Below are 16506 nucleotides of genomic sequence, written 5' to 3'. Positions count from 1 at the left end.
AGGGACTACACGTCCCAGGATCCTTAGGGGCTGCACACCATGTGGGGCAGGAGAGCCAATAGGGCTGAGGGATCCACGCAAGGAGAGGAGTTTGGCGCAAAGGAGAGCCGTGCGTCAGTCCGGAGCAGTACGGCAAGGGATGAGGACATGTTCAGGGTGCCAGTAGTGTCTGAACTAGGTCAGATATCCCCTGCAGGTCCCAGCTAGGCCCCTGAGCCCCGTTCGGTTTGGGTACTGTAGGAAAGGCCCCAGATAGGGACACTTCCCAATAGCATTTAGTATTAGTACCACGGTAGCCGAACGGCCACGCGTAATCTGCGGCCTGCGGTCTGGGACCAGACCACAGGCCATCATCAGAGACTTTAAGGGAAACGCTCCAGCTGGAGCTCCCTCAAGAGGTGAACGCCTCCAGTAAGGAGAGTGAGAGGATCAGACTGACCCTGCGTCGTGGGATCACAGTGCGGTTCTGCGGATCAACCATTTCCAAGTTGGCCTGGTCTGGCCTAAGGCTCGCTTAGAAATAAATAGGCTGTTAGAGGCTATAGACTTTAGAATGTCAGACCGATAAACCTAATCGTATTAGTAGGTCTATTATCTACTCTCTCTTTGAGTAGATCTATCCTCGGGGTATTTTTTGCTCTCTTATAAACCGTATGAACCATATTTCTGCTGTAACCTCGTGCCAGAAATCTATCCCTCATTAGCAAGGCCTGTTTCTCGAACTCTAGGTCGTTGGTACAGTTTCGCTTTATTCGCAGAAACTGGCCTACAGGGATGCCTTTGATGAGATTGGATGGGTGATGGCTTGTTGCCCTAAGGATGCTGTTAGTAGCAGTACTCTTCCTGTAAATGGTGATACTGATCATCCCTGTAGGTTCTTTTTGGATAGTGAGATCGAGAAAGTTAATCTTATCAGGACCAATCTCGTATGTGAGTTTAAGATTATTGGAGTTCTTGTTAAGTCCACCGATTAATGTTTTGAGGAGGTCAGGAGGTCCCCTCCACATCAAAAACACATCATCGATGAATCTGTACCACATATCGATATGGTCCGTGAATGCCTCATTGCCCTCACCAAAAACCACTTCCGCCTCCCACCAGCCCAGGTACAGATTGGCGTATGATGGGGCACATTTAGTCCCCATCGCTGTACCCTGGGTCTGGTGGTATAGTGTTTTATTGAATAGGAAGTAATTTCTGGTGAGTACATAGTCTAGTAGTTTAACCAGAAAGGTGCTGTGACCTTTGAATGTAGCACCCCTAGATCTCAGGAAGTATGATACTGCCTCTATACCTTTAGGGTGAGGTATAGATGTATACAGTCCTTCGACATCCAACGACACTAGAATAGTATCTTCCGTTAATGTAATTTCGTTAAGTTTATTAAGGATGTCTTTTGTGTCCCTTAGGTATGATGGGAGGGCTGTTACAAATGGTCTGAGTATATGGTCTATGTAGTTACTGGCATGTTCTGTAAGGTTACCAATTCCTGAGACTATGGGATGTCCTGGGGGGGGGGTCTGTTTTTTATGTATTTTCGGTAAGGAGTAAAAGGTTGCAATTTTGGGAAATTGAACAAAGATAAAATCCATTTCTCTTTGTGTGATGAAGTTGGCATGTAGGGCCTCCGTCAGAATAGTATGTAGTTCTCTCTGGTATTCTAACGTAGGGTCACCGGTAAGGACCTCATAGCAAGTTCTATCTGCAAGCAGGCGTTTGTTCTCTGCTACATAGTCATCCCTCCTCAGTATCACGAGGTTACCCCCTTTATCAGAGGGTTTAATAGTGATATCTTTATCTTGTTCAAGTTCTCTCAGAGCTATTTCTTCTGATTGTGTGAGATTACGATGGGTAGTACTTTGGGGATGTCTCAGTGATTCTAGTTCTTTTGTCACTAGATTTACAAATACTGCTATGTTAGAGTTAGCTTCGAGTGGCGGCATGAATTTAGATTTAGGCCTTAGTGAGGTGAAAGGACCCTCACCCTCTACCCTTTCAGATTCTTCTGCTAGGTCTGTAAGTAGTCTCAAATTTTCCACATCAAGTTCATTGAATGGGGTCTATACCTAAGTTTGTAGTAATCTACATCAAAGCAAAAGAAGCGGTTGGAAAAATGAAGTAATGTTTTACTTCATATTGGTAAAGTTCCCACTGTCAACAGGAATTAATTTTGAAAAAGTTTGAGTAACAATATGAAATCCAGGCTATTTACTCCAAAGAAAAGTTTGAAACTCTAATCCGACAATCTCGATACCTTTGCCTTGAAGATTGGCCACAGAATTCGAATTTTACAGGCGGGGACAATGAAATAGAAGATTTGGCAGAGAATTTTGGATTGTATGTAAGACACAAACTGAGAGTTTTCAGGGAATTTAAGGATAGCAAAGAAATTAAGATACGCGAGGATCTTACAAAAAAAATGATGGAAGCAGTTAATTCAATACCCGTTTCCAGTGCAGAGTGTAAGAGGAGTCTCAGTGGAATGCATTCGTCCATGTCACCGCAATGTGCAAATCTTAATGTGCAACACCTACGCAACTTACTTTTTATCAACTTGGTCGGGTCACCTCTTTCTGTCCAATCCAGAAGTTTATGTTAAGTCTTGGCTTCTTCAGGGAAGGCGCCGTGCTGAAGAAACAGCATGTCGTAAAAAAGGAAAAAGGTGCGATATGATTCCGAATTTAACAATTTGTGGGACATTTTAGATTGTATTTCTGTCTTAGTAATATTAGTTTTTAAATGTTCTATTGAGAAATGTTTATACCTCTTTGTAAACTTAAAGCCGTTTGGTTTTCTGCTGATACATAATAGATTTGTTTTTATTTATTATAATTGTTTTTTGTAAGATTAAAAATAAATTGTTTCACATTTTTTTTAAATGTATGACAGGTGGAGATCGACCCATGAGTTTTTTTATGTGGAGGGAGGTTAATAACATTGATGGATTTAACCATACCCCAAGTTCAAGAATCCCATTTCCAGCATTAGACCCAACTCTAAGGCCTCGGCCAGGGTGGTGCTGAGCGGGCGCGCGCGCTCACGCTGGCCGCTATGAAACACATTGAGGCAAATGTGTGTGGCCAGCGTAAGCAAGCACCTGCGCCTGCTCGGCGCTTAGCTGCTTGCACAGCAAGCAAATTTGAATTTTCCGCCCGCAAGCGCGTCACGTGAGCGGTTCGCCCAATGAGGGCGAACCAGCTCCGTGATGTCGTGGCCGCGCCCCCAGATGCATGTGCAACTAGCCGGCCACAAATCGCCCGGCCGAGCAGGGTGTGACGTCACGGCGCACGAGCGCCAGCACGCCCGCTCCCTGCCTGGCCGCAGCCTTATGTGGCTGGAGAGTAATTCAAGACAATGCCGTGCAATATGTTCTGACATAAAGGTAGGTTAGAGGGCTAGTTACTGCATGTGTTCTATTTCCTCACTCTTAGCTCCCCACACAATGTATAATTGAATAGTGTCTAATAAACTCTCCCTGCCCTTGCTGGTAATACAATGCGAGAATTCCATGAATTCCCACTTTTTCTAATTGTTTGCAAGTAGTTCATGCAGTTTTACTTCGATATATATTTTTCATACTAATAGTTTAGACAAAAATAGTAGCACCCAATTTCCATGAGAGTTCTCCTGTGATGGTGGAACTAACCAGGCTCTTTAGAGTTCTCCCCAACCCGACGACAAATGGAATTGACAAACAAAATAAAATGCACCAGATTTTCCTAGTAGTCAATTATGTTTTCAATGAGATTTAGCACACGAAATCAGTGGTAGAGAACAACATGTTAAGGGAATTTCAAGCCTGTTCCTGCAGGTGATTAGAATATGTCCGGTGTCCACATGCTAGAAGTCTCTGAGCATAACACTCCTGCAAGAGAGGAAAACATAGTGTAGACATTAGATGACATTTAAGACTCAATATGTAAAGGTGTATCATAAATCACTTTCAAAATGGAGCACTCATTACACATAGAGAAGTCAGCACTTTAGCTAATTTGTTAGTACAAACCAAATTGACAAACTTGGAGCCCAATGTGCACGGTTTAGTCGGGACATTTTTTTGTCCTCTAACACACAGTTGCTCAGGTTCATTACCTGCCGTAACACCTAACAGAGCCCATTGCAGACACGCCAGGCTTCTGAACGTTGGAGACGCAACCCGGAAGTTCGGAACAGTCACTGGAACATGTAGCGCGTGGGACATGTAGTCAGAGAACACCCTGCTTCCAGCGTCTCGATCGGCAATTGGCACTATGAACCTCTAACCCACTGATCTTAATATACCTGGATTGTACGTTTTCACTTCTTTTATACTTGTTGAATACACACATTTTACTTACCTCTAGTGTGCTCTGTTTTTTCTTTCTTCAATGCTAAATAATATTCTTTATTCTGGTTCCATGGATAAAAAGAGGCACAAGTACATTCCTGCGCGTTCCGCGCCTGTCAGCGCTTTATCGAGGAGTATAGCTCTGTATGGAATACATCTCCTAAATACTCACCATTAAGCCGGGCATCCGATGCTGATGTCATGACATCAGATGCGTCCCTATGACAACAGGACGCGTGACGTCAGACGCACCGCGTCCAATGGTAAGACACAGACTAACTCAGTCATACAGGCAACCCCAAAATCTATACATTCATGTATAGAGTGAAGTTTCATCTAGGGTCACCCAGATATACTGTCTCGACCATTTGCTGTCCCCAAGCTGTGTCAACAAATCTTCAGAGTCCAGAATAAAAGATGGTAATTTTCTTACATAAGGCTGTAAATATGTGAGGATCGGCCTTCGGCTCCGCGATGCGACCCGTGACGAGACAGGTGACGCGCGCCTCGCTACCAGGCTGGGGGACACCGCACGGGCCACGCTCAGGCTCCGCCCCCGTTACATCACGGGGGATGCGCACAAGCTATGCGTAGGCGCCGCCATGGGTACACGAGGGGTTAATTTCATCCCCACTTATTCTTCACCTGCACTTCTCCCTGCCCCTGCCTATCAGTGGACTGAATATGTCTAAGGGGCGGATTTCATTAATTACCCTGCAGCTGTGTGCTATCCTACCATTGGCTGCCTGTTCCTTAAATGCTCAGCCAGCCCTGCTTCAAACTGACTGAGCATAAACTTCGGTTTGTGTAACTAGTGTTTGCCTCAAAACACCCTGCTGCCCTGCTATTGCCTTGTCTTGCTTCTCTTGCTCCTGTTTGACCTCGGCTTGTACCTGGACCTCCGCCTTCTCTGACCCCTGGACTCGGCTTGCATTTGGACTTCAACCTTGTATATTCCTGGACCCCGGCACCGCTCAACGACTCCCTGATCTCTCCTACCCTTGACCACGGCAAGTACTGTGACCATTCTGTCTTCTCCTATCCTGACCTGGCTACACGACCTTCACTCTGCACTCTGGACTTGGTTGCTCGGTTGCAGGTCTGTGGTTACCAATATCCCCACCTTAGCCTTGCGGTCCTGTCCTGTTTGTGGTGAGCACCCGTTACAAACAGTCAACATAGCGAGATAACCTATCTCCCAAAGTTGAAACACTGGAGACAATAGGTCTCCCAGGAGGGTCGACCAGCGTCTTATGGATCTTTGGGAGATGGTGAAAAATGGGAATAGCGGGGTGTACATTCTCTATGAATTTGAACCCCTCCAAAAGAACATGCAAGGTTTTACTTTTTTTTGTTGGATTAGACCAGTGATTTCCAACCTTTTTTGTTTGGAGGAACCCTTGAAGTATTTAAAAAAATCTGGGGGAACCCCTATCTGGCGGACACATATTAGGTTCAACAGGGGTCAGTCACAACATTTCACACCTCACGAGCCACCTCTATTTCCCACCCTCTACCCACGTATTTCTCTCCCATCCATCTTACTAACTCTCCCCCTCCCCGCCTCGCATGTATTTATCCCCTACGTCTCACTCTTACTCCTTTTCCTCACTCACTCCCTCCTGCCCCCCTCTCTTCTCTCACTCGCCCCTACCTTCCGTCAATTACCCTACTCTCTCTCTCAATCCACCCTACAAAATACATACCAAAAAAAACACCCGCAGGGGGGGTCTGTGGTCCATAGGAGGAACCCCTGAGACTCCTTCAAGGAGCCCCAGGGTTCCAAGGAACCCTGGTTGGGAATCAGCAGATTAGATGGAAGTTTGGAATAGGAGCAAGTATCCTCAAGTTGCTGATAGTCTTCTTAGAGGCAGTTACTATTGCTCTGGACCATCACTGTTCCCCCTGTATCAGCATTTTTTATAACTAAGGAGGTATTCTTCAGTAGAGATTTAATGGCCATCAATTCCTCCCTACTAAGATTATCATGATTTGGATATGACAGTAAACGAAGGTCTCTTATTACTAGATTTTCAAATAATGCTAAGTATTGTCCTTTGACATGCATAGGGTAAGAAATGGAACGTTTCCTTAACATCAAATTCCAGTCACCAAATGCAGGACATGGGCGAATCTGTGGGTTCTCACATTGTTCCTGTAAAAGTTCCCCTAAGTCCTGTGCTGCACAATAATCCTTAAAAGTGTAAAGTCTACTCTGATTTGGTATGAGCCTGTATAAGCAGTTCTTATGTTACGAACTAAAACCGAGAGAGTGGAGAGACCAGTGCTGCGAGATTAGGTAGAGGCAGTTTATGTGGTTTTATTCTATCACTGCACAGCAGGAAACAATGTCAGAACCATTCTCACGCCTGTTATTCAGCTGTACAGGCTCTCACAAAGAGCAAAGCTCAAGTGATACTCAATCAGCAAAACGCTTCCACAATATAACTCTGCCTTTATAGACTTTGAATAGTCATTGTTTACTTCTATTTTCATGCTGGATATAAATCAGACATATCATCATTGTACAGTGATTACAAAAGCGAGAAAACCAGGTTTTAGACTTTTTTTCCCTTTTCATCTTATCCTGTATGGTTTCCTTGTGTCTCTTAAATACTTTTGCTGTATTTACCCCCACCACCTCCGCTTTAAGATTGTTCCATCCCTTCACTACTCTTTCAGTAAATAAGTACTTCTTATGGATGACTCTCATATTCAAAAGTGTATATGAAGGTCATCTTATGAAAGTGGAGTATTGGTAGAAATATTGGTGAGTAGGTCCTCCTCTCCTCACTTACCTATCCAGTGTTCGCTCTGGAGACTTGGAGCGGCGTTCAGGAGATCGGAAAGAGTGGTCGGGTGAAAGCCTTGAAGGATTTAGAGATTTCCCCAAGGGGCAGCTTGTCTGGTAAGAATAACTCTGGCGTCGAAGCTCCTTTACAGCACGTTCTCTAAAGAAAAAACGTTCCTTGGAATGAAATAACTGACTTATGCTCTTTGTGATTGTTTTTCTGTTCTCTACTTAGACCCTGGTTCCTTTGACAACCGACCCAAGGAAACTTCGGTGAGATAAATAATGTGCCATTTAAAAAAAAGAAAAGACTGCTTCAACTGCAGCAATTTTACACAGAAGAAGGTTACAGAGTGCTTTATAGTGTTTACATTTCTTTTAAAGTGGAATCGTGATGTGCATTTATGTTGCTTCTCAATGAATAGTTGATAAAGTCAGATAAAAACTATTGCCCCTATTGCAAATAGTGAGTTATCCTGCTGGCCACCATGTTGAACAAAGAGGTATGTGTGGCATTCCAAACGTCATGGACACGGTTACAATGGTGCATGACAAAAAAAGGTTCTCTATTCCCCTACCAATCTGTAGAACTTATTTAAGCGTGATAGTCCCGCAGTCAGTCAGTCATTCATTAGATGTTTATATAGTGAACAAAAGAAGTACATCCTAAAATGTTTTAAACTAGGTTCTCAAAATAAAAAAAAAAGTTAAATAAACATACACTTGCCTTTCAAAGCGTTCCGTTGACAGGTGTCTTCTCGTGATTTCAAGATCTGCTTCCTGCTGGGTTATCTTGTTTTTTAGCTGGGCTGCTTCTCGACTCTGGTTTCCACTGGCATTGGATGAAAACACAAAGCATTAACCACAAAAATATCCTTTTGTAGGTGGCACAATTTGCATCGATCAAGGTAATTCACAATGCAACAGGTCGTTCAATAACATCCCCCCTCTTTATCGATTTTCTGTTTGGGTTTGTTTTTCCTATAGAAGATGGAGGGGGAGCAAGGTTAATACAAGCTGCCCACTGTGGCAGCACTGAAGCTAGCATAAGCAATTTGCCATCCAGCATCCTAAACTGGAATTGCGGAATATATGTAACTAAAAGTATAAAACAGAAATAGCCGTGTTAGTCCAGTTGCGATAGTGCAGAATAAATGAGTACTTCAGTGTTAGTTGATACCTTTTTTAATTTTACTAACAATTTATGTCATAGGACAAGCTTTCGAGGTTCTCCTCTCTTCGTCAGGTCAGCAATACTGGTTTACAAAGAAATCTATAGCTAAAACAGAGGTTTGGAAAGCAGAAAAACCCCAGAGATTTAGATAAGGTAGGTGAGAAAGGGATGTTTGAAGAAGGTGACAAGTAACAGCATGGAGGGGGAAGGGGATGCTGGGGGGCGGGGGGTGGGGGTGTTGGGGGAGTTGTTGATAAGAACATTGGCAGAGAAGCAGACAGGATGATAAAAGGTAGGCGTTGCAAACATAGCAAATCTCTTCTTCAAACCAATAGCAGTTTCCCACTTGCACACACCAAAGTGTGCTGGTATATTCTGCTATAGGAAAAAAAGAAGACTGATCTTCTTAAGAGGTAAAGTAAGTACTGTAGGATGTTCAAGCTTGTACTTAAATTGACTGCATAAAATATACGTTAATGGCATGGACATCATAATAATTCAAATATGCATGGGATAGACATAAGGCTATCCTAAATATACAAAAAAAAAAAGCCAACAATAAAATAGGATCAGAGTTTTATAGAAGGTAGAAAAATGTGTAGACATAGTGAGACAAGTGGTTCTTATCTGCCGTCATATTCTATGTTCCTATGTAACGGTACCCTGTGTGATGCCATCAACACACTCGCACTGCCCTCTGACAGGTTCCTCTCCAGTGTGCTATGGACAAGTTAATACTAATGTCCTCAGCCAAAGAGACTTTTTAGACCGACAAACTAAGTACTCTTGTCCCAAAAGGACTCAATGAAGACATAGATGTTTGGTCCCTTTACTGATATTTCCACAAAATAGTTAATACAGTACTCTCCTTTTTACACATCCATAAGGGCACCTACAGTATTCTATAACATTATTGAACTCCTTTGCTAGAGTTTCTTCTTGCCGCTTACTTTTTTGTTAGAATGTTTTTCATTATGGATCTTTACTGATTTCATAATTTATTATGCTGTTGGATGTGTGAACCACATTTTTGTGATTAACTATTAGACAACATATATATTTTTGGACTTGGTTAAACCTTTATTTAAATTTACATTATAAATTGGTACCTTTAATAGTTACCATCAATATAATTGTACTGTGTTTACTCATAGCTATACAGCCCATTGTCTAGAATGTTTCTATTCTAGTGTTTTGCTTTGTCTTCTCATTATTGCAGTCATCCCCTGTTTTTTCTACATTTATCAAGTTAGTTCATATTTCACTTATTTGATTATACTGTATATGAATATCTAACATATGTCTGTTTTCTATTTCAGCTCATTCTTAAACATGTGCAATTTTTAATATATTTTGTATATTATGTGTATTCTTATTAAATTACTTTTTAAGGAAGCTGGCTGAAATTACCATACCCCCCCCCAATGTTTGTCCAATCCTTAGAGATCGGTGGGTACAAATCCCATATGAGTACTCTGTTTAAAATTATCCCCTGATAAAGTAGTTGGTGAAACGCCTAGGATTTTATCCTGTCTATATGCTTTTTTGTCTTATTGAGCCCTAAGCACTGATGTGCATTTTTATTTCGGTTGTTTTGACTAATCTCTCATAGCCGCAATTATTGCGGCGATACGTAGTGACGTCATCAACCGCCGCCTCGCACTGTCTGAGCTTTCTCTGGGCTGGAGTCTGTTTAGTCTCTATGGACATTAGTATCTCCATCACTACACTGGTGCCTGCAGTTGTTCCACTGCGATTCCCCTACCGATACCTCCTGGTCAAGATCGCTCGTGACGTTGTGTGGTGACGTGGGGTGTCTCTACAGTAACACTGCTGTGCACACGATCCTGGAAGGTTGTGTTCAAATACCTATTTTGCGGCAATCACCGCTAAAGATACTGTTGCTTCCTGTACACGCTGAGAAGGATTCATCGTGCCCGCTTGTGTGGTGCCACCTACTGTGTGAAAGCGACTATCCAAACACCTTCCAGGAGAGACCAGACGGCGTCAGACATCCATCCCATCCGGTTCCAGTGTGGTAACGCATGTCTTGTAACATGAAATGCTTAAAAGAACTGCTTTGATGTACGCAGAATACTTACCCTTTTTATGACAATTTTTATACTAAATTTTACTACACTGTGAGCGTTGGGTGCTGTTTTTTGTCTTCATTTGCTATGGACATGTGACTGTTGATGGACATGACAACAGCCAGAAACAAAGACTGTAGAAGAGGTAGGACTAAGAGCGAGAGAAGCCTTTAAAAAGGGGTGGCCATGATAGATGAGAGCAGATCTGCAAGTGCCCGAGCGCTGTCAGGCTCGTTCGAGAGTTGCACGAGTGATAGCAGTACGCGTGGCGAGAGGACCAGCGGATCCAAGCCGGGGAGTAGCTAAGAGCATCGAGCGCCGTCAAAGGGGACTCTCATTGGCTACAATTACAGTGGTAACGGAGCACACTTTGTGAAGTACAGGCCTGCAACCCTTTAGTACACAAGAAGCTCCCACGGTGTGCCGGCACCAACACAAAGCCGATATACCCAGGATTGGGCTGCTCATTCTCTACTGACACTGATGTACACCGGTGCAGCGTTACTGTTAACTGTAACGTTACATGTATGTTGTATGCTGTGTGTAGTGATCCTTTGCTGAGGATGACAGGGTTATTGAGAGTGGACCGTGCGTGCATAAAAACAGTTGTACCGCACACACACTGTGTCCTTATTTCCTGCCGTCTGACCGTAAGCCACGTGTGGCACATTAAATATCTATAAGGGACTCAGGCCCCCACCTCAGCATCAGATATAAGTCTGGGGCCTAAGAATAGAGGGGTTACATAACTATACAAATATTCTTCAGGGATAATTTTAAGGACATTAAACCAACCAACCATGTCAGAAGTATTCTGTATCTGCACAATACTGCTTTATACAATCTACTGTACATAATGGAAGCTAACCAGAGCAATGGAAACTAGAAAGGAAAATTTATGGCTTCTGTTATATTTGTAATTGGAAAGTTTTGCTTACAGTTTGTTCTCTGCAAGGGCCAGTTTCTCTCCAAGGAGCTGAATTTCTGAGTCCAGCTCTTGGGTCTGCACTTGGCAATGGAATTCCTTCTCTTGGTTGGACACCAGCAGAGACTCCAGATTCTTCATGGAGATTCTTTCACTTGCCAGCTGCTTCCTGAGAAGTTCTACTTCTGAGCGCGAAGATTCCAGCTCATTCCGAAGCTGCACATAACCCAGGGAAACAAACTTTTAATAACATGGGCCAGCACCCATACCCTTGGAAATATTGCTAGTGCGGCAACAAACGCTTACTACTGCATTTTGCCTGTCAAGGGTTTCCAATCAGATGAGTGGCTTAGGCCGCACTTATAGTGCTGGTGACGGCGACGCGACTGATGACGTCACCTGTCCCCAATAGCTAGAGCTGTACTTTAGTTTTGGGCAACGTCGCTGACTGCAAGGCCAGCGACGTCATAAAAGGGGTGGACAGAGGCATGGAGAAGCTCCCGATTGGCCGCAAAGGGAGACAGTCGCCGAAAAAAATCAAATAACAGTGAGTACCAAATTTTTGGTAGCACTGTCGCTCCGTCGCTGTCGCGTGCACTATAAGCGCACGCGACAATTTGTTTTGCCGCGACAGCGCCATCACGTCGCCGTCACTATAAGCGCAGCCTTAGAAACGGGAATGTCGGTAAATCCATCCTGTATAACGCTAATTTTGGAATTTTCAGTTGTGCCGCGTGTAACAGTAATAGTGTACACAGATGGTAGAATCTAGAAATGATTTGTGAAATGCTGTATGATATAAGGAGTTTCCTATAGTATTATGTGTAGAAATGGGGGGGTAAATGTGGCTCACTTGTGAACCGCACTACTGTACAGACCATGACTAACTAATCTAAACTTATTGTGAGATTAACCGTGCAAATGTCTTTATTTCTATAGTTTACACATTTCTTTATTTCTATAGCTAAAAAAAGTATATAGTATAGACAGCACTTAATATGATAGTCTGTAATAAATAAATGACGGTTGTGCAACGGGAACAAGAGAGGGACCCGAAGACCCTCAAAAGTAACCACAAAACCCAACTTCAGTAGGTTCCCAGCACACAAGTGTGAATAACGAATCAAATGTCAATGGATATGCCAAAAAAGGAATTTTACTAGAATAAAAAAAGATGGTTCAATTTAATGAGTAGTAATTGATCAGTGTAGGAACAGTGCATATACACAATAATACAATGAAAGCACTAAACAGATATGTGCCCTATCAAGGACACAATACAAGTGCAATCAACAAATAAAGTGTAGCAAAAAGGGAACTATACAAAGAGAACAAGGGGAAATGACAAGGGAAGGATGGGGGAAAATAGGGCAAAATGCAAATGAAAAGGGGGGCAATGTATTTTTGGGAGGGAGCCCCTTCTGGCCTGTTACCACAGACCCAAAAAGGCCTGTGGTACTTCCCTTAATGCTGACAAATAAGACTTCCCTTTATATCAATGAAAAAAGTTCTGATTGGTATAGCTCCAAACTGAGGGGTCAGGAGTAAGGCAAAGTGCTAAATGTTCAAAAAGAGCCTGAAAGCTCAGTAGCTGGAATCCTCAATACAGGCTAATCCCTAAAGTGGGTAATGTTGCGTGAGGCAGGAACCACGTAGTTCTGATATGTATCGCCAAAATTGGTAAGCTCTGTAGTGAAGGACGTACATTTTCATTGATATAAGGCCTTATTGGACAGCATTAAACGAAGTACCAGTGACCTTTTTGGTCTGTGGGAACGGGCCAGAAAAAGATGCTAACCCCCCGAAATGTTACCCCCCTTTTAATTTGCATTTTGTCCTCTCTCCCTTCCCTATTTTCCCCTCTCCCGCCCTCCCTTGTCATTTCCCCTTGTTCTCATTGTATAGTTCCCTTTTTTCTGGGAACCTTTGAGTGCTGGGAACCTGGTTGGATTTTGTTTATTTCTATAGCTGTTCTCTCTGGCAAATAAAACCACTAAGATATTGAAATAACTTCCCTTTTAAATGTTACAAGTTACGATGCAAATATTAAAGAAGGCATCTGGTGCAAGAGTCTTAGCAGCAAAGTTTTAATGTACAATTGGGATTTGGGAGGCTAAAAGAAATTAAATCTGTCCTTTCAAATTCAAGAACCACATTTTTGTTGTAAAAGTCGTTGTCAAGTATTTTCGACATTATTGTTATGCTTATGTACAGGTAGTACTTTTATAGGAGTCTTTGTGAAACGTACCCTCTCCATGTCCTGGTTTCTGGTGCACAGCTGGCGGTTTATCACTTCTTTGTTGGAGTCCAGTTTAATGCAAAGCTCCCGCGTAGATGCCAACTCATTGAGAACCGAAACCTTCTCAGCTTTGATCTGCCGCAGCTCATCTTCCATTTTTGGAATGGATTTATTTATGCTGGATATCTGAGACTTATAGGACTGTTCTGAGGTAATATGCTGGGGGGAGAAGATACATTGCAATAAAAGGTTACTCAAAATGACCTGTTGTGTAAAACTAGTAACTTTAAGTACGGGTGGCATTATGCTGTGTTTGTTTAGGTTTTATTAAAAAGCATGACACACAAATGACTGGCAGGATTGTAAACTCAGTATGTGTCCGAGTAGGCGCTAACCATGTGGAGTTAGTTGGCAGGTATCAACAAACCTTTCTTTAATTTCAACTGTGACTTTTCAGAATCAAAGAAATCAGTCCATTATAAATAACAGGACATATATAAAGTAAGGAGGCATTCTATTAGCACAAATTGTATAATTAAACAATGTTACAAACCATTTGTTTTGACTGTATTCTAAATAATTACCACTAGATGTCAGCATACACCAAATCAAGCAATATCCTATAGCCCTCACAGGGACATTCATATACTATAGCCCTCGCAGGGACATTCCTATAGCCCTCGCAGGGACATTACTATAGCCCTCGCAGGGACATTCCTATAGCCCTCGCAGGGACATTCCTATAGCCCTCACAGGGACATTACTATAGCCCTCGCACGGACATTCCTATAGCCCTCGCAGGGACATTACTATAGCCCTCACAGGGACATTCATATACTATAGCCCTCGCAGGGACATTACTATAGCCCTCGCAGGGACATTACTATAGCCCTCGCTGGGACATTCCTATAGCCCTCGCAGGGACATTCCTATAGCCCTCGCAGGGACATTCCTATAGCCCTCGCAGGGACATTCCTATAGCCCTCACAGGGACATTACTATAGCCCTCGCAGGGACATTACTATAGCCCTCGCAGGGACATTCATATACTATAGCCCTCGCAGGGACATTCCTATAGCCCTCACAGGGACATTCCTATAGCCCTCGCAGGGACATTCCTATAGCCCTCGCAGGGACATTCATACAGCCCTCGCAGGGACATTCCTATAGCCCTCGCAGGGACACTCCTATAGCCCTCGCAGGGACATTCCTATAGCCCTCGCAGGGACATTCCTATAGCCCTCGCAGGGACATTACTATAGCCCTCGCAGGGACATTACTATAGCCCTCGCAGGGACATTACTATAGCCCTCGCAGGGACATTCCTATAGCCCTCGCAGGGACATTCCTATAGCCCTCGCAGGGACATTCCTATAGCCCTCGCAGGGACATTACTATAGCCCTCGCAGGGACATTACTATAGCCCTCGCAGAGACATTCATATACTATAGCCCTCGCAGGGACATTCATATACTATAGCCCTCGCAGGGACATTCCTATAGCCCTCGCAGGGACAATACTATAGCCCTCGCAGGGACATTCCTATAGCCCTCACAGGGACATTACTATAGTCCTCGCAGGGACATTCCTATAGCCCTCGCAGGGACATTCCTATAGCCCTCGCAGGGACATTCATATACTATAGCCCTCGCAGGGACATTACTATAGCCCTCGCAGGTACATTACTATAGCCCTCACAGGGACATTACTATAGCCCTCGCAGGGACATTACTATAGCCCTCGCACAGACATTCCTATAGCCCTCGCAGGGACATTACTATAGCCCTCGTAGGGACATTCCTATAGCCCTCGCAGGGACATTCCTATAGCCCTCGCAGGGACATTCCTATAGCCCTCGCAGGGACATTCCTATAGCCCTCACAGGGACATTACTATAGCCCTCGCAGGGACATTCCTATAGCCCTCACAAAGACATTACTATAGCCCTCGCAGGGACATTCCTATAGCCCTCGCAGGGACATTACTATAGTCCTCACAGGGACATTCATACAGCCCTCGCAGGGACATTCCTATAGCCCTCGCAGGGACATTCCTATAGCCCTCGCAGGGACATTCCTATAGCCCTCGCAGGGACATTCCTATAGCCCTCGCAGGGACATTCCTATAGCCCTCGCAGGGACATTACTATAGCCCTCGTAGGAACATTCCTATAGCCCTCGCAGGGACATTCCTATAGCCCTCGCAGGGACATTCCTATAGCCCTCGCAGGGACATTCCTATAGCCCTCACAGGGACATTCCTATAGCCCTCGCAGGGACATTCCTATAGCCCTCACAGGGACATTACTATAGCCCTCGCAGGGACATTCCTATAGCCCTCACAGGGACATTCCTATAGCCCTCGCAGGGACATTCCTATAGCCCTCGCAGGGACATTACTATAGCCCTCGCAGGGACATTCATATACTATAGCCCTCGCAGGGACATTCCTACAGTCCTCGCAGGGACATTCATATACTATAGCCCTCGCAGGGACATTCTCTATACTATAGCCCTCGCAGGGACATTACTATAGCCCTCGCAGGGACATTACTATAGCCCTCGCAGGGACATTACTATAGCCGTCGCAGGGACATTCATATACTATAGCCCTCGCAGGGACATTCATATACTATAGCCCTCGCAGGGACATTCCTATAGCCCTCGCAGGGACATTACTATAGCCCTCGCAGGGACATTCATATACTATAGCCCTCGCAGGGACATTCATATACTATAGCCCTCGCAGGGACATTACTATAGCCCTCGCAGGGACATTACTATAGCCCTCGCAGGGACATTACTATAGCCCTCGCAGGGACATTACTATAGCCCTCGCAGGGACATTACTATAGCCCTCGCAGGGACATTCCTATAACCCTCGCAGGGACATTCCTATAGCCCTCGCAGGGACATTCATATACTATAGCCCTTGCAGGGACATTACTATAGCCCTCGCAG

The 16506-nt window shown here is 44.1% G+C and overlaps 1 protein-coding gene across 2 annotated transcripts in view; it reads right to left on the bottom strand.

Annotated features, from left to right (window-relative positions):
* Positions 1-1160: 1160 nt before the first annotated feature.
* Positions 1161-16506, bottom strand: part of TSGA10 (testis specific 10) — a 71417-nt gene continuing 56071 nt past the window's right edge. Inside the window, exons 16-20 of one of the 2 annotated variants that reach the window (XM_075590503.1) lie at positions 13556-13765; positions 11321-11523; positions 7840-7950; positions 7126-7278; positions 1161-3865 (exon numbers count right to left, since the gene is read on the bottom strand). In XM_075590503.1, the coding sequence (XP_075446618.1) occupies positions 3841-3865; positions 7126-7278; positions 7840-7950; positions 11321-11523; positions 13556-13765 (702 nt within the window). In that variant the 3' untranslated portion in view covers positions 1161-3840. The remainder of the gene's footprint in view (positions 3866-7125; positions 7279-7839; positions 7951-11320; positions 11524-13555; positions 13766-16506) is intronic. The other variant, XM_075590504.1, reaches the window with a different exon arrangement.

Source organism: Ascaphus truei, chromosome 3, assembly GCF_040206685.1.
Source record: "Ascaphus truei isolate aAscTru1 chromosome 3, aAscTru1.hap1, whole genome shotgun sequence".
In the NCBI taxonomy this organism is placed as follows: Eukaryota; Metazoa; Chordata; class Amphibia; order Anura; family Ascaphidae; genus Ascaphus; species Ascaphus truei.
The sequence above is the reverse complement of the archived record's forward strand: the minus strand, read 5'-3'. Positions and strand labels throughout refer to the sequence as shown.